Source organism: Pelophylax lessonae (genome assembly GCF_965119305.1).
Source record: "Pelophylax lessonae genome assembly, chromosome: 9".
In the NCBI taxonomy this organism is placed as follows: Eukaryota; Metazoa; Chordata; class Amphibia; order Anura; family Ranidae; genus Pelophylax; species Pelophylax lessonae.
Window position 1 is genome coordinate 260,531,581 of NC_138776.1, and position 27,390 is coordinate 260,558,970.

The 27,390-nt window shown below is 45.5% G+C and overlaps 2 protein-coding genes and 1 pseudogene across 3 annotated transcripts in view; all 3 read left to right on the forward strand.

The window, feature by feature from the left end:
• Positions 1 to 27,390, forward strand: part of LOC309562722 — a 169,081-nt pseudogene that overhangs the window by 94,472 nt on the left and 47,219 nt on the right. The gene's annotated exons all lie outside the window — the stretch shown is intronic.
• Positions 1 to 27,390, forward strand: part of LOC309564419 (uncharacterized protein) — a gene marked incomplete at its 3' end in the record, with an annotated part of 909,898 nt that overhangs the window by 25,833 nt on the left and 856,675 nt on the right.
• LOC309563473 (uncharacterized protein) lies at positions 12 to 26,615 on the forward strand (the record flags this gene model as incomplete). The annotated part of the gene is given in 10 exon segments (XM_082267866.1): positions 12 to 20; positions 67 to 163; positions 611 to 754; positions 10,228 to 10,298; positions 10,422 to 10,475; positions 10,708 to 10,782; positions 11,125 to 11,263; positions 24,619 to 24,935; position 24,937; positions 25,105 to 26,615. Coding segments are annotated over 10 exon segments (2,157 nt in total). The 3' UTR covers positions 26,355 to 26,615.

Genomic DNA, 27,390 nt, shown 5'->3' on the forward strand with positions numbered 1-27,390 from the left:
CGCCCTTATTCATGTTCAGAGTGCGGGAAATCTTTCATTGTCAAAGGAAACCTTGTGCAACACCAGGGAGTTCACACTGGTGAGCGCCCTTATTCATGTTCAGAGTGCGGGAAATCTTTCACCAACAAAGGAAAACTTATTCGGCACCAGAGAATTCACAATGGTGAGCGCCCTTATTCATGTACAGAGTGCGGGAAATCTTTCATTCAGAAAGGACAGCTTGTGCTACACCAGCGAGTTCACACGGGTGAGCGCCCTTTTTCATGTTCAGAGTGCGGGAAATCTTTCACTAACAAAGGAGACCTTGTTAAACATCAAAGAATTCATACGGGCGAGCGTCCTTATTCATGTTCAGAGTGCGGGAAATCTTTCACTCAAAAGTATGATCTTACAATACACCAGAAACTCCACACCAACGAGTTTTCCTGTTCATATTCAGAGTGCGGAAAATCTTTCCAAAAAAAAGATCATCTTGTTAAACATCAGAAATTTCACACAGGTGAGCGTCCCCATTTATGTCCAGAGTGCGGGAAATCTTTCACTCTTAAAGGAGGCCTTGTTAAACATCTTAGAATTCACACAGGCGAGCGTCTTTCTTTTTTATGTTCAGAGTGCGGGAAATCTTTCAGTGCTAAAGCAGGCCTTGTGCAACATCAGAGAATTCACACGGGTGAACATCCTTATTTTTGTTCGGAGTGCGGGAAATCTTTCAGTGCTAAAGCAGGCCTTGTGCGACATCAGAGAATTCATACGGGTGAGCTTCCTTAAAGCGGAGTTCCACCCATTTTCCCACGTTCCTCTGTAATTTTAAACTGGTGAACGTTAAAACATTTTTAAGCGTCGAGATTTTTATTGTCGGTAGTTTGACGCCATTCCGCAGGTGTGGAGTTTTAAACCGTAACATGTTAGGTATCTATTTACTCGGTGTGACATCATCTTTCACATCAAAAAAATACACAAATATATACAAAAAAATAGAACAAGCCCCCGGCATGCCGCCCGCTTACCTCTATGACGGGCGACATGTTCAGTCGCCCATCGCACGTGCACGGGAGCCGACGGTCACGACACGGGGCTCTGCAGGAACGGCGCGAGCGGCTGTTACTTCAGAGCGCATGCGCCAGTGTCGTCACTGGCTGCATGTAAGGTAAATATCTCCTAAACGGTACATGTTTAGGATATATTTACAGTACCTATAGGTAAGCCTTATCATAGGCTTACCTATAGGTACAACTTGCAGAGGAGGGTTTACTTCCTCTTTAATTGTTGTTTAATGCTTAACGGCTGGCTTGCTGGCACCCTGTGGTGGGTGGCTGGCTTGCTGGCACCCTGTGGTGGGTGGCTGGCTGGCTGGCACCCTGTGGTGGGTGGCTGGCTGGCTGGCACCCTGTGGTGGATGGCTGTCTGGCTGGCACCCTGTGGTGGATGGCTGTCTGGCTGGCACCCTGTGGTGGATGGATGGCTGGCTGGCACCCTGTGGTAGGTGGGTGGCTGGCTGGCACCCTGTGGTAGGTGGGTGGCTTGCTGGTACAGGGCCTATGGATGGCTGGCTGGTACAGTGCCTGTGGCTGGCTGGTACGGAGCCTGTGGGTGGCTGGCTGTCTGACACCCTGTGGTGGGTGGCTGACTGGCTGGCACCCTGTGGTGGGTGGGTGGCTGGAACAGGAGCTGTGGGTGGGTGGCTGGCTGGTACAGTGCCTGTGGCTGGCTGGTACAGGGCTTGTGGATGGCTGGCTGGCACTGGGCTGCTGTGGGTGGGTGTATGGCTGTGATACACTCCTGCAAGACTAGTCCCGACTCCAGACAAGGCTGTCCAAGGCGAGGGAGGCGGCCTAAGAAGGCAGAATGATGTCACAAAAATTTCAGCAATATCGGCCAGCTCCGGGGCTGTTACCGATATATCGGGAAAAGTGCATATTGGCCCCTGATATATCGGCCCATATATCCCTAATAAATATATATATGTGTGTATGTATGAATATATAGAATGTTTGGGGGTTCTAAGTAATTTTCTAGCTAAAAATACAGATTTTTAACCTGTTAATAACATGTCAGAAATAGGCTCAGTCCAGAAGTGGATAATAATATGGCTAATGTGAAGGGTCACTGAGGAAGCATTATACGTACAAATCTGTTCTGCAAAATGCGTTAGCCCTACCAGACCTACCAACCGTATTTCTACACAACCATCGACTAGATGGTTATAGCAAGCCCTTGGAAATGTTGGGGGGTATCTTGCTATGATGTGGTGGTTTTTATGATGTAGACTTTTAATCAATTTGTATCAAATAAAATGTATTGTTTTATGTAACTTATTTCATGGTGTGCTCATCTGTATTTTGATAAATCTACGTCCTTTAAAGTCCACTTTTATGGGCGGGAGATTTACCCTTTATCACCCCTGTGTTTGTTCTTCTTCAGTAGTTCCTAACCACAATGCTCAGGTACCCTCAACAGTCCATGTTTTGGGGATTTTCCCTCAGATATAAAATCTGTCATGAATACGGAGTCATTGATATGGATCACAAGCACCTGTACAAGGTGAAGAAAATCCTGAAAACATGACATGTTGGGGGTTATTGAGGGGTGAGTTTGGACAGCACTGCTCTACAGTATTGCCCCTCACTCTTTTATCCCACTTAAGAATTCTAGTAAAAGGGAGAAGAGGATCTGTGTTGCTCCTGCGACCAAAAGTTGGGCTGTGTAAGTTACAGTGAATACCGGGTGTTGTCAGAATTATTGGGGAGATTAAATAAAAGAAAAATGGAATTCTATATATGTCATATATATTCAGTTCTATACAGAGAAATTCTTAACAGCACAGCATCCATCTTGTATAGGGGTGATTGAAAGTTCAAATATCCTTTTTAAACAACATGTCTCTTACAAAAAAGTCTTATATTTTCAACACATATTTCTGTCTTTCTTTGGCCGTAAATAATGAGGCCCTTTTTACATCTAATCAGATAAGAAATAATGTCGTGCCAGTCCAGATGTTGGTCTGTCTGTATTTTACAATGAACAGAAAGTTCAGTATATTTCTTTTCAAAGGTTTATTTAAAAATAAGTTTTAGAAAGCATCATCATGTTTAAGGACTTATGTGTCTTGAAACTAATTACTTCATTTTAAAGTAGGCGGAGGAGAGATTTTCTAAGGCATAAAAGTTTATTTATGTTTTGGTTAAGTCGTATAAATCCTACAAGCCAGACACCATACCAGTCACTGATGGCCAGTCCAGCTTATAATCTTATCTGTGTATGACAATGAACAATAGTTGAGTATATTCTATTAAATTAATTTAAACTAAGTTTTAAAGATACATTATAATCATGTGTGAGAAAATATTAGCAATAATTATACGTGTGTGTAGCATATGCATATTTCGGAATGCTTTGTATACCACATTTTGGTTTTATACTTTTGCACATAATAATTTTACTTAGGTGAAGCTAATTACTTCATTTTAGAAACGTTTGTGTAGGTTTTGTTAAGTTTTTATGGCCACCATAGAACTTCCAATTTAGCCAAAGAGTCTGAAGGGTTTGACAGGATCCAAGTGATTTAATTACTTTTATCCAGCCAAGGTCGAAAAGGTTATCTGTAAAAAAAAATAATGCAATTGTATTCTATATACTGAATCTAAGAGTAATACAATACTGCCCCCTTTGGTGACTGCTACTAAATGTAGTCTCTGGGTAAATCAGTCATTTCCAATCAATATGTATATTGTATTAATAATATATCCTTATTAAATGGCGTTACCAGGTTTAATCCTTACCTAGATACATGATGGAGATATTAGATGGACACGTATGTACCATGAGAGTATGGACCGATTTTTATATTGTTTTTATGATTATTCTTAAATGAAGAACTTATCATATAATTCTAATATCCAATATACTGGATGACTAGTAGAGGTGTTGCCCAATGACCTCACTAGTTAATGGATAAGTAATCCCAACCAATGGGGATAAAGTTCCTCCTTCTTCTGGGTTTGGCTTATGGTAATTTTACTGCCCTTTTGTTCAACACAATATAAAAAGGGAAACCCAGATGTAATAGGACTCACAAATTACGACAACATTCATTACACTTTCAACACATACGCTTCTCACATCCTTACATACACTCATCTATACATACTCCATCTTGCTCCATCCCTTATCTGAAAGTTTGAAGGATGCCAAATGTAACTACTCCGTAACTGGCCACCATTTTGGGAAAGCAGCCATCTTAAGGACTCTGGTAACGACCATTTTAAGCTAGCAGCCATTTTAACTGTGGTAAATATACCTTGCTGTTTATCTGATTATTATTTACTATCGTTTATTTCCTTCCTTATATGTTTTATATTTCATATTTAAGGGTTACGAGATTACAGTCCCAGCCGTATGAACCATATTAGATTTTTCTCTAAAAACGGATTTTTGTTTTTATACGTTTTTATTAATATAAGATTTAGCGCAATATTAGCGATTTAGTCTCCCGTTTTGCATAGCCTAGTCTCACTCCAACTGCAGCGGAGTGACTGTTGGCTGCGCAATTCACAGACAATTGTGGTCTGATTATATAGAACACTTATCTATGGTTTCTACTATACCTGGGGAAAACGTAATCTTGCTTTCTTTTTAATTTCATTATTGAGCTTCATATCACATTGCATTTATCGTTTTTAAGTTTGTATTTTATGTAATAGTTATCTCTTTGTGTTACCTCAAGTCTAACCATTTATTGTAAATACATGTCTTGTGAATAAATATACTTATATATTCCCTACTGTAGACTGTATTCACTAAGATTGGTATATGCTGTTAAAAAGAAATTAATCGATTTAAAAAGAACTCGTTACATATTGATTTATGGAAATAAGTTGAGATTTTCCTAACTTACAGATCTTTGCTTATTTACATGGAGACACTGTTATATCAGAGCAGTATAAATATTCTGACAGTGTGGTACAAAAGTTGGGCTGTGTAAGTTACAGTGAATACCGGGTGTGGTACAAAAGTTGAGCTTTGTAAGTTACAGTGAATCCTGGGTGCGGTACAAAAGTTGGGCTGTGTAAGTTACAGTGAATCCTGGGTGCGGTACAAAAGTTGGGCTGTGTAAGTTACAGTGAATTCCGGGTGCGGTACAAAAGTTGGGCTGTGTAAGTTACAGTGAATACCGGGTGCGGTACAAAAGTTGGGCTGTGTAAGTTACAGTGAATCCTGGGTGCGGTACAAAAGTTGGGCTGTGTAAGTTACAATGAATCCTGGGTGCGGTAAAAAAGTTGGGCTGTGTAAGTTACAGTGAATACCGGGTGCGGTATAATAGAGTGTGAGCCTACTTGTGTAAACACCACATATGTACGCCATATTCCTTCTACTCACAGAATTCCCCTTCATTATTGTAGACCCATCAATACACAGTGCAAATATTTAAAAAAGGCCCCTTTCACACTTGTGCGACCTAAAAATCGTGCAATTTTTTTTTTACCTCGACTTTGACTGGACTTGAAGCAATGCCTGTGTAGTCTTGAGGTCTACGGACCTCAAAACGCATCAAAGTCAGACCAAAGTAGTGCAGGGACTACTTTGGAGTCACTGCGACCTAAAGTCGCACAGATACAAACAGCACTGATTGGAAATCATGGAGTACGACAAGTCGCACAAGTATGAAAGAGGCCTAAAGGAAAAACACAACAAAACTTAATTTTTCTGTGCGTTTTACCAGCAATTTTTTAAGACGGTTACAGGATGTGATGATTCTTATCAGGGATGAGTTTGGGCATGCTCGAGTTTGCACGTGCCCGATCCCACCAGGAAGCAGACACTGCACTCCTCTAATCACAGGCAGTGAGACATTTCTCGATCCGCAGCTGCACAGATAGGGAAATGTCTCACTGTCTGTGATTAGCGGAATGCAGTGTCGACTTCCTGGCGGGATCGGGCACGTGCGAACTCGAACACGCCGGAGCTCATCTCTAATTCTTATTTTTTAACCATTTCAGTGTTATCTTATAGTAATCATATACTAAAAATAGACGGGAATCCCCCTTTGATGACATTACTTAGAAGTGGACATTTTTTCCAATTATACCGAGTAGGACACTGAGAAAGGAGGAGTGTGATTGTACAGACACAGGAAGTGGTGCCACAGCTGGGGAGGAAGGGATGTCACTGCAGACAGGAAGTGACATTTAGACAGGAAGTGATATACAGACAGTAAGTGAGGTAACATATGACCAGGAAGTGATATACAGACAGGAAGTGAAGTAACATATGACCCGAAAGTGATATACAGATAGGAAATGAAGTAACATATCACCAGGAAGTGAGGTAACATTTGACCAGGAAGTGAAATACGGACAGAAATTGAGGCTGGTGCGATGGGGGCACCACCCCCCCCCCTATCCATGCGTCCGGCCCCCTAATCTACCTGCGGGGCACCGGACGCATGGAGTTCAATGGGGTTTTTTTCTGAATCGCCTGATAAGAACCATAGGCTCTAATAGGCTTCAGAAAAGGGTGGACCCGGGGTGCAGAGCAGTACGCCTTACCCATCCATTTGTGTGACAATAGCAAATGAAAATTCGCTTTTGTCACACGGACCCTCCTCCTGGCCAATCAGGAAGCTGGTCCGAGACCCGCTTCCTGATTGGCCGAAAGGTAAACCCATGCCATTGGCTGAGGAGGAGGCAGGAGGACTCAAGGAGACGCAGGGGACTGAGGAGAAGCCGCCGCTGCAGGTAAGTGTACTGGTCTCTCTGCATTGAAAGGGGGAACGGCACGCTGGTCACTCTGCATTAAAAGGGGGCATGGCACACTGGTCACTCTGCATTGAAAGGGGGCACGATGATCTCTCTGCATTGAAAGGGGGCACCACAGGCTGGACACTCTGCATTGAAAGGGGGCACGGCACGCTGGACACTCTGCATTGAAAGGGGGCACGCTGGTCACTCTGCATTAAAAGGGGGCACGCTGGTCACTCTGCATGGAAAGGAGGCACACTGGTCACTCTGCATTGAAAGGGGGCAAGCTGGACACTCTGCATTGAAAGGGGGCAGGGCACACTGGTCACTCTGCATTGAAAGGGGGCACGCTGTTCACTCTGCATTGAAAGGGGGCTATGCTGGTCTCTCTGCATTGAAAGGGGGCATGCTTGTCTCTCTGCATTGAAAGGGGGCACGCTGGTCTCTCTGCATTGAAAGGGAGCATGGCGGTCTCTCTGCATTGAAAGGGGGCACGCTGGTCTCTCTGCATTGAAAGGGGGCACGCTGGTCTCTCTGCATTGAAAGGGAGCACAGCACGCTGGTCACTCTGCATTGAAAGGGGGCACGCTGGTCACTCTGCATTGAAAGGGGGCACGCTGGTCACTCTGCATTGAAAGGGGTCACGGCACGCTGGTCACTGCATTGAAAGGGGGCACGCTGGTCTCTCTGCATTGAAAGGGGGCACGCTGGTCTCTCTGCATTGAAAGGGAGCACAGCACGCTGGTCACTCTGCATTGAAAAGGGGCACGCTGGCCACTCTGCATTGAAAGGGGGCACGCTGGCCACTCTGCATTGAAAGGGGGCACGCTGGTCACTCTGCATTGAAAGGGGGCACGCTGGTCACTCTGCATTGAAAGGGGTCACGGCACGCTGGTCACTGCATTGAAAGGGGGCACGCTGGACACTCTGCATTGAAAGGGGGCATGCTGGTCTCTCTGCATTGAAAGGGGGCACGCTGGTCTCTGCTTTGAAAGGGGACACGGCACGCTGGTCACTCTGCATTGAAAGGGGGCACACTGGTCACTCTGCATTGAAAGGGGGCATGCTGGACACTCTGCTTTGAAAGGGGGCACACTGGTCTCTCTGCCTTGAAGGGGGGCACGCTGGTCTCTCTGCACTGAAGGGGGGCTTGCTGGTCTCTCTGCATTGAAAGGGGGCACGCTGGTCACTCTGCATTGAAAGGGGGCACGCTGGTCACTCTGCATTGAAAGGGGGCATGCTGGACACTCTGCTTTGAAAAGGGGCACGCTGGTCCCTCTGCATTGAAGGGGGGCACGCTGGTCGCTCTGTATTGAAGGGGGGCACGCTGGTCGCTCTGTATTGAAGGGGGTCACGCTGGTCTCTCTGCATTGAAGGAGGGCACGCTGGTCTCTCTGCAATGAAAGGGGGCACGCTGGTCACTACATTGAAAGGGGGCACGCTGGTCACTCTGCATTGAAAGGGGGCACGACACGCTGGTCACTCTGCATTGAAAGAGGGCACACTGGTCTCTCTGCATTGAAAGGGGGCATGCTGGTCTCTCTGCATTGAAAGGGGGCACGCTGGTCTCTGCATTGAAAGGGGGGGGCACGCTGGTCTCTCTGCATTGAAAGGGAACACGGCACGCTGGTCACTCTGCATTGAAAGGGGGCACGCTGGACACTCTGCTTTGAAAGGGGGCACACTGGTCTCTCTGCATTGAAGGGGGCACGCTGGTCACTCTGCATTGAAGGGGGGCACGCTGGTCTCTCTGCATTGAAAGGGGGCACGCTGGTCACTCTGCATTGAAAGGGGGCACGCTGGTCACTCTGCATTGAAGGAGGCACACTATACCTTGATTACTGAAGGCCCCTTTCACACTTTTGTGACCTCAAAGTCACACAATTTTTTACAGCGTTTTTTGCCGCAAAGCAATGCTTATTACATTTTTCTGTTTGTGCCCCCCCAAAAAATTTTGAGCACCAGTTGCCACTGAAGTGAGGTAGCGTATAACTAAAGAAATGTGATATCTAAATCTACATTATAGTTCCGATCAATTGGTTACAATGTCCCATTAGTACACGGTAACCAAATCCACTTACAGATAGTCCCCAACTAAGAATATACAGACAGGAAGTGAGGTAACTTATGACCAGGAAGTGATATGCAGACAGGAAGTGAGGTAACAAGTGACCAGGAAGTGATATAAGGGTTTTTAAAGGAAGTTCCGGGTCAGAGGTGAGTCGAGAGGAGACATTGCTGCAGAGGACGTAATAAGATATTATTTTATCTGTAAGCAGATTTGGTTATCGTGTACTAATGTTTATTAGGGATGGGACATTATAACCAATTGATCTTGTTAAATTCAAATTCCAATAAAAAAAAAATAAAGATATTATTTTATATTTACACCCAGTAACCCCCCCCCCCCCCCCCTATGTCCGTCCTTTTTACTCTGTGATGTCTTTTATCCCCAACAGATGCTGATACACACATATATATATAGTGTGTAGTATATATTATAATCAATGCAGAAATATTACCTATATATTGTATAGAGCCATATATTCCATATGGAAGTATGATGTCACCATAAATAGTACTTCTCACTAACTTATTAATAAAATATTTAAAGACGATTGAAAACCAAACTGATAATGATCTTTATTTGTTGCATATTTACATTTTGGGTTTCATAGATTTTTTTTAAATCACATGCTTACATCAATGGGGATAGAGGAGGACCTGAGTCATGTGACCGAGAGGATATTAAAGTAGAATTCTAGTTAAGCCTAAATAGTCTTAAAAAAAAAAAAAAAAAAGACCTATCTTATTTTTCCTGGGTAAAACAAATGTGTTTAGTTACCTACTTTCAGCTGGCTGAAAATGGGTAACTATATATATATATATCTTATTTTACACAGGTTAGGCTTTAGCTGGGATTCTACTTTAAACCTCACCCTGAAGATTGTCTACCTGCTGATTGGGGTGGTAAGGAGGATTCTGGGAGGATCACATGGAAAAAGTGTTGTTTCAATGCAGAGTTTTCCTCCGGTGAAACCTGGTGACGATATAACCATCACAGTGCCTGCATCCCATTCCCTGAAACCCAAGAAGATTCTAGAAGTCACCAAGAAGATCATTGATCTGCTGACAGGAGAGGTGAGCGGTGCCGGGAATTCTGGGACATTATCCAGTAACATACAAGGGATGTGTCTGGATGGTGACTGTATCATTGTGTGTGTCAGGTTCCTATAAGGTGTCAGGATTTCCCTTTTTTTCTTAGGAGAAGTGGGAGTATTTAGAAGGACACAAGTATCTCTACAAGGACGTCATGATGGAGAATCAGCCGCCCCTCACATCACCGGGTAAGAGGAGACTTTATTGTAAAGGAGAGAGAAGTATGGAGGGTCCACCTAGATCCCCCATCATCTGATAAACACATAGAAACAATGTATTCAGTCAGTGTGTGTGTTTACTACAGATGGATCCAGTAATGGGAACCCACCAGGGAGATGTCCCCGTCCTCTGTTTTCCTGGGATTCCTCACAGGAAGGTCACACCATCCCTCACCATCATCAGGTAGGTGAATCTAAGCAACTAGAACTCAAATACATTGTACAAATCTACGCTTTTGAGATAATTCTTCTACGTCATCTCCTTTTTTTTCTTTTACAAATCTGTTCTTTCATCTTTGGGGTTTAGAGTGAAGAACTGAAAGACATCAAAGTTGAGGTTGAAGTGGAAAATGAAGAGAAGGTTGGGTATCAGCAGTCTATGGAGGAGGGAGGTCCTCTGTATTCCCGGGATTCCACACAGGAAGATCACACCATCCCTCACCATGATCAGGTAGGTAGGACTGGGCATCTATACCTAAATATGTATCGTAAATCATGAAATTGCGTTATTCTATATATATATATATAGATGATATATTTCTGTGAAATCTCTTGCTCTGTTTATTTATTTTTCTTTCATCTTTCGGGTTTAGGGTGAGAGATTTCCCCCTCCTCTGTGTTCCTGGGATTCCAAACAGAAGGATCACACCATCCCTCACCATGATCAGGTAGGTAGGACTGGGCATCTATACCTAAATATGTATCGTAAATCATGAAATTGCGTTATTCTATATAATCTGTTGCTTTACTTCGACATCTGAAGTGCAGCCTTCGTTATCCACATCCCAAACCCCGTTTCCAGCTCCTTTTGAGCACCCTACATTTCTCATCCTTCATTTTTATTTTTTTAATATAAATTCCTTTCTCTGTGGGTCTTAAGTGTCATCACAGGTCCTCTTCCTCCTTGTGTTCTTCCAACCGAGGGTGCATACTGAATGACGTGTCATTTGTGTCTTCTGTATCTGCCTTGAGTTGACTTTAATAGATGTTTTTCATTATTTTTGTTGTAGAGTCAAGTACAGATTGATATAAAAGCTGAGCTTAAAGAAGAAGTAGAAACATATGTGGGGGGTGAGCAGCCATCCATGGTGGAGGTTGGGATGATTATGAAACGTGAACAGGAGGACATTTATCTACCTATCCACACCAGTAAGTAACAGACTATGGAAGAAACCCGTCACAGTGTCATTTTACTTCTGAGTTTATGAACAAATGTTAGATAATTATCAGACCTTCACATCGTCCTGTAGGCAGGTTCTAAAAGGTAAAATATGTGTTTGCCTACTAAAGGGTTAATGTGTGGCGTTGCAAGAGTTAACACTTGGTGCTGTGATGCACCTTCCCCCACATGTGTCACTTCCTGCTTCTTAACCGGACTGGACCTCAGGGTCTCTCCGTGTGTGGGAGGTGATCAGTGAGGACGCTGTTAAGAGGTGAACTGAACTGTGTGGTGGAGTTTCCCCTTAGCGGGACCCCGGTTCCAAGGACTGGACTTTTAATGCTGTTTACTGGGATGCAACTAAGCTATAAAAAGTTATGAACAACGCCGCACAGCTCTGCCAAATCCAGTACCTTGTTATTGGAGAGAGAATGTGGAAATGCAATTATGATTCTGTATATCGCTCATATGTACGGAACCTGGATAGAACTGTAAATATCACTTTACTCACTAAAGAACTTATTGGTTAAGAGTAACTTTGGAAGAGAAGGTGCTTTACAGTGTACTGGGAAGAACTGGGGAACAGAATGTACCATTTAAGTCTTGACGTCATGGAGTGAAGCGTAAATAGAAGCAGCAGCCATTTTGGGATGGAGAGAATGGTGGTGGCCGATGACAGAGGTTTTGTAGGTAAGGGTAACTTGGCACGTGGATGGGCCCACTGCAACACAGGGACCGTGCCTAGAACCGTGGTGTGCAAGGCTTTGCAAACTAAGTGTGGTGGTTCCCACCTTTACCATGTGTTGGGTTGTGATCCATGCCAAGCTGGCCATCTCCATCCTTTGGACACTTTTAGTACCTGTAAGTGTGCATGGCCTTATTGGTGGTGCACTGGAGTTGGCACATCTGGAGTATTGATCTGCTCATCTAATTTTTCAATGAACACATGCTTCTACTATACGCTTCACATGATTGCATATTTTACAACAGATTCATTACCTTGTGTTCTGGTATAAGTGAGTGCAGTCTCTCTACCACCTTTTCCATTTATTCAATTTTTATGCAGTGCAGAACTTTACAATTTTAATATCATGAATAGTTTATACAGAGTTGTCACAAATACTGGTCCATCTCCATTCATCAATATAACGTCATGTTCCCAACAAATGAGGAGGAGATACTGTACACCATATGAAAGGTCCATCTCCATTCATCAATATAACGTCATGTTCCCAACAAATGAGGAGGAGATACTGTACACCATATGAAAGGTCCATCTCCATTCATCAATATAACGTCATGTTCCCAACAAATGAGGAGGAGATACTGTACACCATATGAAAGGTCCATCTCCATTCATCAATATAACTAGAGCTGGCCCTACGGTTTGCGGCGAACTTTGCTCGTTCGCTGTCCGCCGATCATGTGAACATATGGCGATGTTCTCGGCCACCATATTATTTTACATTGTGAAGAACTTTGACCCATGACACATCCATCAGGTGCTACAGGATAGCCAATTGAGACATTTCAGAACATGGACATACCCCCTACCTTATAAATAGACCTGATCTGGCTGCCATTTTACATTCTGCCTTTTGTCAGTGTAGGGAGAGGTTGCTGTGTGGAGCAGGGACAGACTGTTAGTGACACAAATCGCTCAGTAATAGGTCCACAAAAGTCCTTTAAAACAGTGGTCCTCAACTCCGGTCCTCAGGGCCCACTAACAGGCCAGATTTTAAGTATTACCTTGAGGAGATGCAGACTAGAGTACTGCAATCACTGAGCAGCAAATGATATCACCTGGGATGTATTTCAGTTATCTTGCAAATCTGGCCTGTTAGTGGGCCCTGTAGGCCAGGGTTGAGGACCACTGCTTTAAAGGACTGGTATAGGTGTACTATTGTTTGGTGTGCAGTATATAGGGGTGTAATACACTTATAATATACTTTCTAATATAGAAAGCATATTATAGTGTATTTGGGTACTGCAGAAAATTTTCCTCTTTCGCTGCGTTAACTCTGCTACACACAGTGACAAAAAAAATTACTAGAAAATATTTTTCATAACTGGTGTGATAAACCAGTGGCCCCCCAAAACGACAGATTGAAGCGGGGTGTTATATAACCATATACTTTCATACTAGTGTTTTTGGGTACTGCATACATTTTGCCTCTTTTGCTGCGTTAACTCTGCTACACACAGTGACAAAAGTTACTGGGAGAATTTTTTTTATAACTGGGGTGATAAACCAGTGGCCCCCCAAAATGACAGATTGAAGAGGGGTGTTATATACCTTCTTCCACATATACTGCGCTTCTCTAGAGACTTTTGTCACAGGGTCATCTAAAAAATGACAGGCAGAGGAAGAGGCAGGCCCTTCCGCAGGGGTGGTAGGGGTAGGGCAGGAGTACCAGGCCGGAGCCAAAGTGGGAAGTTGCAGAAGGTGCGTTCGATTACGTCAAAGGACACACCAGACTTGGTTGAGTCGCTCACTCAGCCTTCCTCTTCTGCACCCTCCTCATCCTCTCTATCTGCACCCTCTTCACTCTCTGCTGTGTGCACCCACAAAGACACCACCACCATATACCTTCCGCTTGAGTCACAGGAATTATTTTCCGATCTATCACAAGACATGTGCGATGCGCAGCCATTGCAACAGCCGCCACTCAGCAGTCTGACGACAGTACCCAGATCAGCCCAAGGAGGTTGGTCCCCGCTGTTGCTGCCTACTCCAAGATCTCAAATTTAAGTGGTGGGGAAGGTGACGTTGATGATGATGTGTCTATGGACGTCACGTGGGTGCCCACAAGAGAGGAAGAGAAGGGGAGTTCAGAGGGAGAGCTGGACCAGCAGATAGGGAGGAGAAGCAGGCTGAACTTACATTGCACAGGAGGGACAATCCAGACTGGTAATGTATAATGAGCGAGCCATCAACCATGTACGGTCACATCTGGCGCTCCCAGGACACCGACACATGGCTCCGCAGTGTAGGCTTTTTTTAACCTGTCCGCTGCTGACAATTGTGTTGCCATCTGCAGCCTTTGCAGTTAACGCATAAGTCGCGGTAAGCCCAACACTCACCTAGGGAGGACCGCCTTAAGAAGGCACCTGGACTCCCATCACCGAGACCAGTGGGAGCAACGCCGTCAGAACATACAAAGCCACACTCCAGGCTCTCACCGTCCAGTCTCTTCTCCTTCTCCTCACAATTGTCCTCCACTCCACCTTCCATCATGCCGTCCTCAGGTTTTTCTGGAAAAAAGCAGGCTTCTGTGGCCCAAATGTTCGAGCCTAAAAAAATTACGCCGGAGAACCCTCTTGCCCAACGGTTGACCGCTGGCTTTTTGGAACTACTGCCATATAAACTGGTGGATAATTTGTGGCAATTGGAACACCACAATGGAAGGTCCCAGGAAGGAAATATTTCTTGCAGAAGGGCATCCCAGAGCTATATGGCCATGTTCAGAGGCAAGTAAATGTATCTCTGGCACACAGTGTCGGTGCCAACATACATCTGACCACAGACACGTGGTCTAGTAAACACGGGCAGGGAAGGTATATATCTTTTACTTGAATATATGAAAAAATGAAGGTGCGCTGATAAACGTGCGTAAAGCTGCTACCAAGATGTGTAAGTAATAATATGTAAAAAAAGGGTTGGTGCGCTAAACTTAATATTCCACATAAATAATATATACAAACATAAATTGATTGTGAAAAATTCAAAAGAAAAAGTCCATTCTCTTGTGACAACGTGCAAAATGAATAAACTTTGAAGTGACTTGAAAATAATTGTGAATCCTGTAACTTTGATTGGATATATGTGATCACCACGTGAGACGATCCCCACCACCAACAGGCTATTCTTCTTACCAGAAAGACAGGTTTATGTGTGAGTTGAACATATTAAACGACCACTCACTCCCCATGCAGCTTCACCCGAAGTGTGTGTATAAGCCGCTTACCAGATATCAATATGGTTTGAACATGGGAATATAATCTCCTCTCCTCAGAATAGGCTGTCTGTTGGTATGACGATCCCAATACAGAGTATAGTGTCTCCTTGTGGCTCCGCAACGGATATGTAAAGAATGCAAGAGGACCAATCGTGCATTACCCCCGATTTATTGAAGAATAAAAGCAATTGCACTTACATGTCTCTTTGAAATCACAGGCATATGCGTTGAATGGATACAGGAACGCTCCCGTGTCTGACTGCAGTAACAGACAACCGGGATGACGCGAGTGACGGCGTGGCACGCCTCCTCTCTGACGCGTTTCCTCTTACGAGACTTCCACCGAGATAGGAGGGACGTGCGCGCCGTCACGCTCGCCAATAAATACCTCCTAAGATGAATGACCACTTCCGGTGTCCGCAAATATATATAGTTATATATAACTTTTACTGCCCACTGGGTGAACCTTCTGACGGCCGTCAAGCATGTAACCTGTGGCACCCGTGTAGATTTGGTTTTACCGCCACGGATTGCATGCAGGCCTGCCTCTTCTACTCCTCCATCCTCCCTCTCCTCCCCGGCTGACTCCTCCTTTTCTGCTGCGCCGCCCAAGATCCCCAGAACCTATTCGACATGCCAGGTGAGACGTTGCCATGCTGTGCTGCGTCTGTTGTGCCTGGAAGCCAAGAGCCACACTGGTCCTGCACTCCTTTTAGCTTTGCGTTCAGAGGCAGATCAGTGGCTAACACCGCTCAATTTGACAGTTGGTAAAGTGGTGTGCGACAACGGTGCCAATCTGTTGAGCGTGCTGAAACAAGGCAAAATTACACACGTGCAATGCATGGCACACATCCTGAACTTGGTCGTGCAGCGATTCGTTGTCACATACCCTGGGGTCCAGGATGTCTTGCAGCAGACCAAGAAAATCTCAGCCCTATTCAGAAGATCTTACACAGCCATGGCTCGCCTTGCTGACATTCAGCGGTGACACAACCTGCCCGTCAGACGTCTTTATTGTGACTACCCAACGCGATGGAACTCAACCTTGTATATGCTTGATAGGCTGCTCCAGCAGAAACGTGCAGCTAACGACTACCTGTACGAACTCTGCGGCAGGACAGGTTCTGGGAGCTTGGATTTTTTTCACCGCCCCAGTGTCTGCTCATGCGCAACGCATGCAGACTTCTGCGGCCATTTGATGAGATCACCAAACTGCTAAGTCTCAACCAGGGCGCCATCAGTGACATCGTACCTTACGCTTTATTTCTGGAGCGTGCATTGCGTTGTCATTGATCAAGCCATCTAGGAGCAGGAAGATGAGGAAGTCGCAATACTGGATGAATTCCCGGGCGGGCTACTCCATATGAGACAAATCAACAACAGGAGTCTGAAGACGAGTCAGAGGAGGATGGTGCCAGGGCAGATGAGGAGGAGCAAGAAGAGCATACTTTAAACCAGGCATGTCCAACCTGCGGCCCGGGGGCCACATGCGGCCCAGAACCCCCTGCCAATTTTTTTTTTTTGCTGGGGAGGAAGGAAGTCAGGTCGGGGGCATGGCCACAGCGGCTTCCAACTAACGGTAGGCAGAGGCTACCTTGAAGGGGGGGGGGGGGGCGAGCATGTGCAGTGTTTCTGACTCCTACCACCATGACCGCTTGAAATCACTGAAGTGGTCATGATGGTTAGAGTGTTTCTTTAATATCTCTCAGAAGAAGTAAACCTTTGTATACTGATTCCATTTCATTTGATCATCCTCTAGTTGTGTTTAAATTAGTGGGAAGGGCGCGGCAGCATTTTACTACTTATATACCTTAACTATAGTATATATTTTATATGCGGCCCGAGAAAATTTCTCTAGACTCAATTTGGCCCAGAGAAGCCCAAAGGTTGGACACCCATGCTTTAAACCTTTCTGGGATCCCTGGTGTTGTCCGTGGATGGGGGGAGGAGAACGAGGACGAAATTATCCTGGATGATGAGCAGGAGCCAGGACACTACACCGCTTTCAGTTTAGTGCAAATGGGGGCCTTCATGCTCCAGTGTTTTAAGAGGGACCCCCGTATAAAAAACATAAAGGGCAAGGACCTGTACTGGGTGGCAACGTACTTAGACCCCCGGTACAAACATAAAATGGCGGAAATGTTACCACCATCACAGAGGGCTGTCAGAATGCAGCACTTCCAGGCCTTGCTTCGGGAAATGCTGCATTCTGCTTTTGCATGTGCTGGCAAAGGAATTTCCACTCACAGAGAAACAGTTGTGGGTACCAATCCAACAGCGCCTGCAAGAAGAGGGCAGTTTAAAGATGTGTTGATCACTTCTGATGAGAGATCATTCCTTCAGCCGACCCATCCACAGCTGTCCTCCGGATCCAGCATCAGGGAACGCCTAGACAGACCGGTGTCCGAATACATCGGGTTAACGGCCGATGTGGATGCTCTGAGAAGTGATGAACCCCTGGACTACTGGGTGGGAAGGCTTGACGTCTGGCCAGAGCTTGCAGAATTTGCAATGGAACTGTTGGCTTGCCCCTCGTCTAGTGTCCTGTCCGAAAGGACGTTCAGCGCAGCAGGGGGGATCGTGACCGATAAGCGCACTCGCCTAGCTCACGACAGTGTTGACTACCTCACATTTATAAAAATTAATGAGGCATGGATCTCGGAGGAATTTGACACATGTGACCAGTAGACCATGTTTGATTCAAATTCCTCATGAGAGCCCACAAATATCCGCCACCACCCATAACAATTCATGGTCCCTGTCTTAGGTAAATACAGCGGCATAAAAGGCCTTTTATGTCCATTGAATGCCTAATTTTTGGGTCCTATAATGGCCGACACTTCTTTATCCTGTGAATGCCTGTGGGCTCATTTTTAAGGCCTGTACTGGCCGACACTTACTTCTGTATCTTGCGTATGCCTAATGTACCTCCAGCCACAGAATACAGAGTTCTTAACTGTCAGGTGTACGCCTGTGGGCTAATTTTTGGGGCCTGTACTGGCTGACACTTCTGTATCCTGTGTATTAATGTGCATAAAGAAGCCAAGGAAAGATGGAAAGATCTCCAAAAGGCATCATATTACAGATTAGACATTCTTATAATATGTCACCAAAAGTTAGATTTTATTTCCATCATTTACACTTTCAAAATAACAACAGAAAACAGAAAAATGGCGTCTGCAAAAGTTTGGGCATCCTGCAGATTTAATATCCTGTACTGCCCACTTTGGCAAGTATCACAGCTTGTAAACGCTTTTTGTATCCAGCCAAGAGTCTTTCAATTCTTGTTTGAGGTATCTTTGCCCATTTTTCCTTACAAAAGTCTTCCAGTTCTTTGAGATTTCTGGGCTGTCTGTCACGCACTGCTCTTTTAAGGTCTATCCATAGATTTTCAATTATGTTGAGGTCAGGAGATTGTGAAGGCCATGGCAAAACCTTCAGTTTACGCCTCTTGATGTAATCCCCCGTGGATTTCGAGGCGTGTTTAGGATCATTATCCATTTGTAAAAGCCATCCTCTCTTTAACTTCAGCTTTTTCACAGATGGCAACAAGTTACCATCCAAAATTTGCTGAAATTTTATTGAATCCATTTTTCCTTCTACTCGTGAGATGTTCCCTGTGCCACTGGCTGCAATACAACCCCAAAGCATGATTGATCCACCCCCATGCTTAACAGTTGGACAGAGGTTCTTTTCATTAAATTCTGTCCCCTTCTTCTCCAAACGTACCTTTGCTCATTCCGGCCAAAAAGTTAAATTTTAACCTCATCGGTCCACAGAACTTGTTTCCAAAATGCATCAGGCTTGTCTATATGTTCATTTGCAAAGTTCAAACGCTGATTTTTGTGGTGAGGACGTAGAAGAGGTTTTCTTCTGATGACTCTTCCATAAAGACCATATTTGTACAGGTATCTCTTTATAGTGGAATAGTGTACCACAACTCCAGTGTCTGCCAGATCTTTCTGGAGGGATCGTGCAGTCAAACGTGGATTTTGAATTGTTTTTCTCACAATCCTGCAAGCTGTTCTATCTGATACTTTTCTTGGTCTTCCAGATCTTGCTTTAACTTCCACTGTTCCTGATGACTGCCATTTCTTAATTACATTCCGAACAGAGGATATTGACATCTGAAAACGCTTTGCTATCTTCTTATAGCCTTCTCCCAGCTTTTTGAGCGTCAACTATTTTCAGTTTCAGTTTTCTAGACAACTGCTTAGAAGATCCCATGGTGCTGATTGTTGGGGCAAGGTCAGATGAGTCTGGGCATTTAAAACCTTTAAGATTGACATCACCTGGTCTTCCCAGACGATGATTGAGAACAATCAATGACACTGGCAGGTCTCAGCCTTGCAAAGGGGGCAGTGCATGCTATAAATTCTGCAGGGTGCCCAAACTTTTGCAGACACCATTTTTTTGTTTTCTGTAATTTTGAAAGTGTCAATGATGGAAATAAAATCCAACTTTTGTTGACATATTATAAGAATGTCTAATCTGTAATTTGATGCCTTTTGGAGATTTTTCCATTTTTCCTTGGCTTCTTAATGCACATTAATACAAATTTTTACCTGGGGTGCCCAAACTTTCGATCACCACTGTACACAGGATTCAGAAGTAAGTGTCGGCCAGTACAGGCTTTAAAAATGAGCCCACAGGCGTTCACCTGACAGCAAAGAACTTGATATTCTATGGCTGGAGGCAGGGCCGGAGTGGGACTCATTTTCAGCCCTGGAGTTTCATGACTTAGACCGGCCCACTTTAGTTCACGACTGACTATATTAAAATAATGTAGTTAAAACCTCAGAATATAAGTTTGCAAAGGTGCACTGTTCTCTATTCTCTACAGCCTTGTAATTCATTGTATTTTTCAAAAAATATTTACAATTCAGTGCAAATTCAGTAGCCTAATGCCCCGTACACACGTGCAGATTATCTGCAGACTTTTGTCTGCAGACTTACCTTTTCTATGTAGTGCAAGGGCCTGCCGGATTGCATACAAATTGAAAGTGTTTAGGTTTGACCTCGTATTATATGGTTTTGGTAAGTCTGCAGACAAAAGTCTGCAGATAATCTGCACGTGTGTACGGGGCATAAGGCCTCTTTCACACGGCCGCTCCGGTTTTTTTGTCCGCTGTGGCACTTTTTTTTTTTTTTACGGACACGGATGACACTTGTGTCATCCGGTCCGTATGTCTGCATATCATCCTATCCGTTTGCAGATGATATACGGACATAATGCATGTCTATGGGGTACAGGGGGAGATGGTTAGAGGCTGTGGGCATGGTACAAGGGGAGATGGTTAGAGGCTGCGGGCACGGTACAAGGGGAGATGGTTAGAGGCTGTGGGCATGGTACAGGGAGAGATGGTTAGAGGCTGTGGGCATGGTACAGGGAGAGATGGTTAGAGGCTGTGGGCATGGTACAAGGGGAGATGGTTAGAGGCTGTGGGCATGGTACAGGGAGAGATGGTCAGAGGCTGTGGGCATGGTACAGGGAGAGATGGTCAGAGACTGTGGGCATGGTACAGGGAGAGATGGTCAGAGGCTGTGGGCATGGTACAGGGAGAGATGGTCAGAGGCTGTGGGCATGGTACAGGGAGAGATGGTTAGAGGCTGTGGGCATGGTACAAGGAGAGATGGTCAGAGGCTGTGGGCATGGTACAGGGAGAGATGGTCAGAGGCTGTGGGCATGGTACAAGGGGAGATGGTCAGAGGCTGTGGGCATGGTACAAGGAGAGATGGTCAGAGGCTGTGGGCATGGTACAGGGAGAGATGGTCAGAGGCTGTGGGCATGGTACAGGGAGAGATGGTTAGAGGCTGTGGGCATGGTACAAGGAGAGATGGTCAGAGGCTGTGGGCATGGTACAAGGGGAGATGGTCAGAGGCTGTGGGCATGGTACAGGGAGAGATGGTCAGAGGCTGTGGGCATGGTACAGGGAGAGATGGTCAGAGGCTGTGGGCATGGTACAGGGAGAGATGGTCAGAGGCTGTGGGCACGGTACAGGGAGAGATGGTCCGAGGCTGTGGGCATGGTACAGGGAGAGATGGTCAGAGGCTGTGGGCATGGTACAGGGAGAGATGGTCAGAGGCTGTGGGCATGGTACAGGGAGAGATGGTTAGAGGCTGTGGGCCTGGTACAAGGAGAGATGGTCAGAGGCTGTGGGCATGGTACAGGGAGAGATGGTCAGAGGCTGTGGGCATGGTACAAGGGGAGATGGTCAGAGGCTGTGGGCATGGTACAAGGAGAGATGGTCAGAGGCTGTGGGCATGGTACAGGGAGAGATGGTCAGAGGCTGTGGGCATGGTACAGGGAGAGATGGTTAGAGGCTGTGGGCATGGTACAAGGAGAGATGGTTAGAGGCTGTGGGCATGGTACAAGGGGAGATGGTCAGAGGCTGTGGGCATGGTACAGGGAGAGATGGTCAGAGGCTGTGGGCATGGTACAGGGAGAGATGGTCAGAGGCTGTGGGCATGGTACAGGGAGAGATGGTCAGAGGCTGTGGGCACGGTACAGGGAGAGATGGTCAGAGGCTGTGGGCATGGTACAGGGAGAGATGGTCAGAGGCTGTGGGCATGGTACAGGGAGAGATGGTCAGAGGCTGTGGGCACGGTACAAGGGGAGATGGTCAGAGGCTGTGGGCATGGTGCAAGGGGAGATGGTCAGAGGCTGTGGGCATGGTACAGGGAGAGATGGTCAGAGGCTGTGGGCATGGTACAGGGAGAGATGGTCAGAGGCTGTGGGCATGGTACAGGGAGAGATGGTCAGAGGCTGTGGGCACGGTACAGGGAGAGATGGTCAGAGGCTGTGGGCATGGTACAGGGAGAGATGGTCAGAAGCTGTGGAGGGGTCTTACCTGGCCGTGATGAGAGGCGAGCGCCACTGCTGGGCCACTGCAGTTTTAAAAATGGCGCCCCCCCGGCGTCATTAGGTCACTGCTGGCAGAGGAGGCGGGACAGATTACTTAGCTGAGACAGGAGGCGGGGCGGAGGCGGGACGAAGTGCTTAGCTGGGAGGAGGTGGGAGGGAGAGAAGACATCCTCGGGTCTGAGAGGAGGCGGGGCAGAGGCGGGACAAACTGCTTAGCTTGGAGGAGGCGGGACGGAGGGCGAGCATAATTGTAATAATGCAGAGCTGGCTGATTACATTTTTTCTCTACCTCCGTCCCGTCTCCTCCCAGCTAAGCAGTTTGTCCCGCCTCAGCCCCGCCTCCTCTCAGACCCGAGGATGTATTCTATCCGTGCCGCCTCCTCTCTGCTAAGCAACCAGTCCTGCCTCCTCTCTGTCAGCTGTGTTCTAAATTTTAGAACACCGGTGTCACCGGCCCTCAACCCGACCAGCCCACCGGGAATTCTCCCGGTTCTCCCGATTGGCCAATCCGGGCCTGGCTGGAGGTACATTAGGATACAGAAGTAAGTGTTGGCCAGTACAGGCCCCAAAAATTAGCCGACACTTACTTCTGTATCCTGTGTATGCCTAATGTACCTCCAGCCACAGAATACCAAGTTCTTTGCTGTCAGGTGAACGCCTGCTTGCTCATTTTTGGGGCCTGTACTGGCCGACACTATCCTGTGAATGTCTATTTTTTCAGACTGGCATTGAAAATCAATGGGTCTGTAAAAGTTCCGCTAAATTGTGGAACGGATGCGGACCCATTTTACAGACGTGTGAATGGACCCTATATGTATTTGACATGCATTTACGGGCTGCTGTCAGTTCTGGCTCATTTAGAAAAAAAATCAATACATTTTTTGGCTGAAAAAAAAAAAAAAAAAATAATAATAATTTTTTATGGCAATTTTTCCAATAGCAATACTTCTGGTATGTCAGTGTCCATGTTGTGGGACTATGTGTGCACAGCTAGTAAGTATTTTGTGGCTGTAAATATGACCTGGAGGTTTTTAATGTTATGCCATTAAAGTGAATGGGGTCAGCCGCGAACGTGCGGTTCGCGAACATTTGAGAAAGCCCAATGTTCGTCCATCACTAAATATAACGTCATGTTCCCGACAAATGAGGAGGAGATACTGTACACCATATGAAAGGTCCATCTCCATTCATCAATATCACGTCATGTTCCCAACAAATGAGGAGGAGATACTGTACACCATATGAAAGGTCCATCTCCATTCATCAATAGCAATGCCCCCAATAAATGCAGAGTGCCACAGCAATGCCCCCAATAAATGCAGAGTGCCACAGCATTGCCCCCAATAAATGCAGAGTGCCACAGCATTGCCCCCTTTCAATGTAGAGATGCCAGCGTGCCACCTTTCAATGCAGAGTGCCAGCGCTCCCCCCGTGAGACCCGTCCGTGCACTTACCTCACTTCTCTTCAGTTCAGTCCCCGGCTTCCCGCGTCTCCTCAGTCCTCCCGCGGCGCCTCCTCCTTGGCCAATGGCGTGGGATTTACCTTTCGGCCAATCAGGAAACGGGAGGACCCGCTCCCTCATTGGCCAGGAGGAGGATCAGTGTGACAATAGCGAATTTTCATTCGCTATTGTCACACATTGGGCAGGCTCGAGGGGCGCAATGCTCTGCGCCTCGGCCGCCACAGTGAAATCATTTAAAGTTCCTCGGGCGGCCCGGTACCGTTTGATCCACGGACCGGTACCGGTCCGTGGCCCGGGGGTTGGGGAACACTGCTGTACACCATATGAAAGGTCCATCCCCATTCCTCAATATAACGTCATGTTCCTAACAAATGAGGAGATACTGTAGACCATATGAAAGGTCCATCTCCATTCCTCAATATAACGTCATGTTCCCAACAAATGAGGAGGAGATACTGTACACCATATGAAAGGTCCATCTCCATTCCTCAATATAATGTCATGTTCCCAACAAATGAGGAGGAGATACTGTAGACCATATGAAAGGTCCATCTCCATTCCTCAATATAACGTCATGTTCCCAACAAATGAGGAGGAGATACTGTACACCATATGAAAGGTCCATCTCTATTCCTAAATATGACGTCATGTTCCCAACAATTGAGGTGGAGATACTGTACACCATATGAAAGGTCCATCTCCATTCCTCAAAATAACATCATGTTCCTAGCTTTTGATGTGACATCTTCATTAGTCCCCATAGTCGTCACTAATAAAAAGAAAACACATTTTACGTAGTGTGTCGTTGTGTTGTATCCTTTAATATTATTTATTGTAGTAACAAATCACTAACACATTTTGGTTAATGAAGCCTTAGTCAGCTATTTATTAATAAAGAATGTGCAGATCATATATGGACTCGGTGTGAACACTTTTCTGATTTTGGAGGGAGAACAGGAGCCCAACTGTGAGATCGGCATTTCCACTGACGGGGAGGAGGGGCTAAAACTCCAGTTATTTGTGACCAACTAATATTTTTTTACATTTCTTTCCAACAGATGGATGTGATGTCGAGAATTCCTCGGAGAGACATCTTCTATTATCTGCTGATTGTAAGTCAGAAGATAATGTCATCACACAGGATCCTCCAGGAGGAAATCCAAATACACAAAATATCCATCACAGACCTTCCTGTCCGGAGACATCAATGGATCCCTCTGATCAGGGGGAATCTTCTCACCAATCACATACTATGATTGCAAATATCCATTTAGGATCTCACACTGCAGATAGATCAACAGATCCTTCTAATCCCAAGGAATGTTCCTTACCCCTTGAAGGAGCTCACCGAGAGGACAATCTATTCTCATGTTCAGAGTGCGGGAAATCTTGCCCTCATAAAAAAAGCCTTGTTAAACATCAGAGAATTCACACAGGTGAGCGTTCATATTCATGTTCAAAGTGCGGGAAATCATTCATTCTCAAAAGGCTCCTTGCTAAACATCAGAAAATCCACATGGGTGAGTGTCCCTATTCATGTTCAGAGTGCGGAAAATCTTTCGCTCGGAAATGTCATCTTCAAAGACACAAGAAACTCCACATGGGTGAGCGTCCCTATTCATGTTCAGAGTGCGGGAATTCTTTTGTCGACAAATGGAAACTTATTCAGCACAAGAGAGCTCACACAGGTGAGCGCCCTTATTCATGTTCAGAGTGCGGGAAATCTTTCGCTCGGAAAGGTCATCTTCAAAGACACCAGAAACTCCACATGGGTGAACGTCCCTATTCATGTTCAGAGTGCGGGAATTCTTTCATTGAGAAAGAAAACCTTGTGAAACACCAGAGAGTTCACACAGGTGAGCGCCCTTATTCGTGTTCAGAGTGCGGGAAATCTTTCAGTCAGAAAGTAAACCTTGTGCAACACCAGAGAATTCACACGGGTGAGCGCCCTTATTCATGTTCAGAGTGCGGGAAATCTTTCACTAACAAAGGAGACCTTGTTAAACATCAAAGAAATCATACGGACGAGCGTCCTTATTCATGTTCAGAGTGCGGGAAATCTTTTGTTCAAAAATATTATCTTAAAATACACCAGAGACTCCACACAGACGAGTATCCCTGTTCATGTTCAGAGTGCGGGAAATTTTTCACTCATAAAATACAGCTTGTTCAACATCTTAGAATTCACACAGGCGAACGTCCTTATTCATGTTCAGAGTGCGGGAAATCTTTCACTCATAAAGGAGCTCTTGTTGGACATCTTAGAATTCACACGGGCGAACGTCCTTATTCTTGTTCGGAGTGCGGGAAATCATTCACTCATAAAATACAGCTTGTTAAACATCTTAGCATACACACAGGCAAACATCCTTATTCATGCTCAGAGTGCGGAAAATCTTTCACTGTTAAAGGAGACCTTGTTAGACATCTTAGAATTCACACGGGCGAACGTCCTTATTCTTGTTCAGAGTGCGAGAAATCATTCATTGATAAAAAACAGCTTGTTAAACATCTTAGAATTCACACAGGCGAGCGTCCTTTTTTATGTTCAGGGTGCGGGAAATCTTTCAGGTATAAAGAATGCCTTGTGGAACATCAGAGAATTCACACGGGTGAACATCCTTATTTTTGTTCCGAGTGCGGGAAGTCTTTCAATAGGAAAGGAAACCTTGTGAAACATCAGAGAATTCATACGGGTGAACATCCTTATTTTTGTTCGGAGTGCGGGAAATCTTTCAATAGGAAAGGGAGCCTTGTGCAACATCAGAGAATTCATACGGCTGAGCTTCCTTAAAGCGGAGTTCCACCCATTTTCACAAGTTCCTCTGATCTCCATACCCAAATTTCCTAAATAGATATTCTTTTTTTTTTCTCAATACCTTTTAAATATATTGAGGCGGCACTTCCGGTCCCGGCCGCCAAGGCGACTCGTCATTGGGCGATTCCCGTGGACACCTGGGATAGCGGCGTCATTTATCCCAGGAGTCTTCTAAATCTCGTGAAATCTTGCGTTTTTTTCGAGACAGGAAGTGACGCGATGGGGAGGAGTTAGGCAACATTTTGGAAGAATTGGTATGGCAACCTGTAATCCACAGACTGTGCCACGCAGCGCTATATCGGGAGGTGCATCCTGGGTAGCCAGCTTCACCTAACTCAGGAAATATACAGGAGTGGGCTTCAGATGGCTCTTGCCTGCTTCTGAGATCAAGTATACAACCGCTAAAAGTATTTGAGGCAAGGGATGGTCAGCAACTGCCTATATCAGTGTTTCTCAAAACTTTTTTTTCTTGCGGCGCACCAAAAAGATTTTTGCTGCACACCTGAAAAGATTTAACAATTTTTGTGGAGAAGAACTTCTTTTTTTGAATGCTGAGGGCCTCGCCTCGCTCTCTCCTTGCGACGTTGCTAGATGCCAGGCGACAGGCGATCCTAGCAACCAGTGCGCCGGGCCACAGTAGAGGCCATCGGAGGATCACGCATTTTATCTACGATGTTTGTAAGTGCAATCTTTTTTTAGAAAAATTCATTGTTCCATACTGCATTACGCTATGACTCTTTTCTATCCACGTCTAAAAACGTGCCCTTTGGAGATTTGGTCGATTGAGCAGAGCTGATTGTTTCTACATGCTTTGGATACCTATCTAGCGCTTTTGGCTTTTCCATTAAGTTGGGGGCCATTTGATTTTGGTAAGCTGCCATCCCCTTTAGTGTTTGGTGTGGTGTTTTGCACATATTGGAGTTGCCTCGGGAGGTTACCCTTCACGCATGCTGGGACTAGTGGTGCTTCCTACACGTTTCCTCTGTTTTTAGAACTTTTCAGCATAGAACTT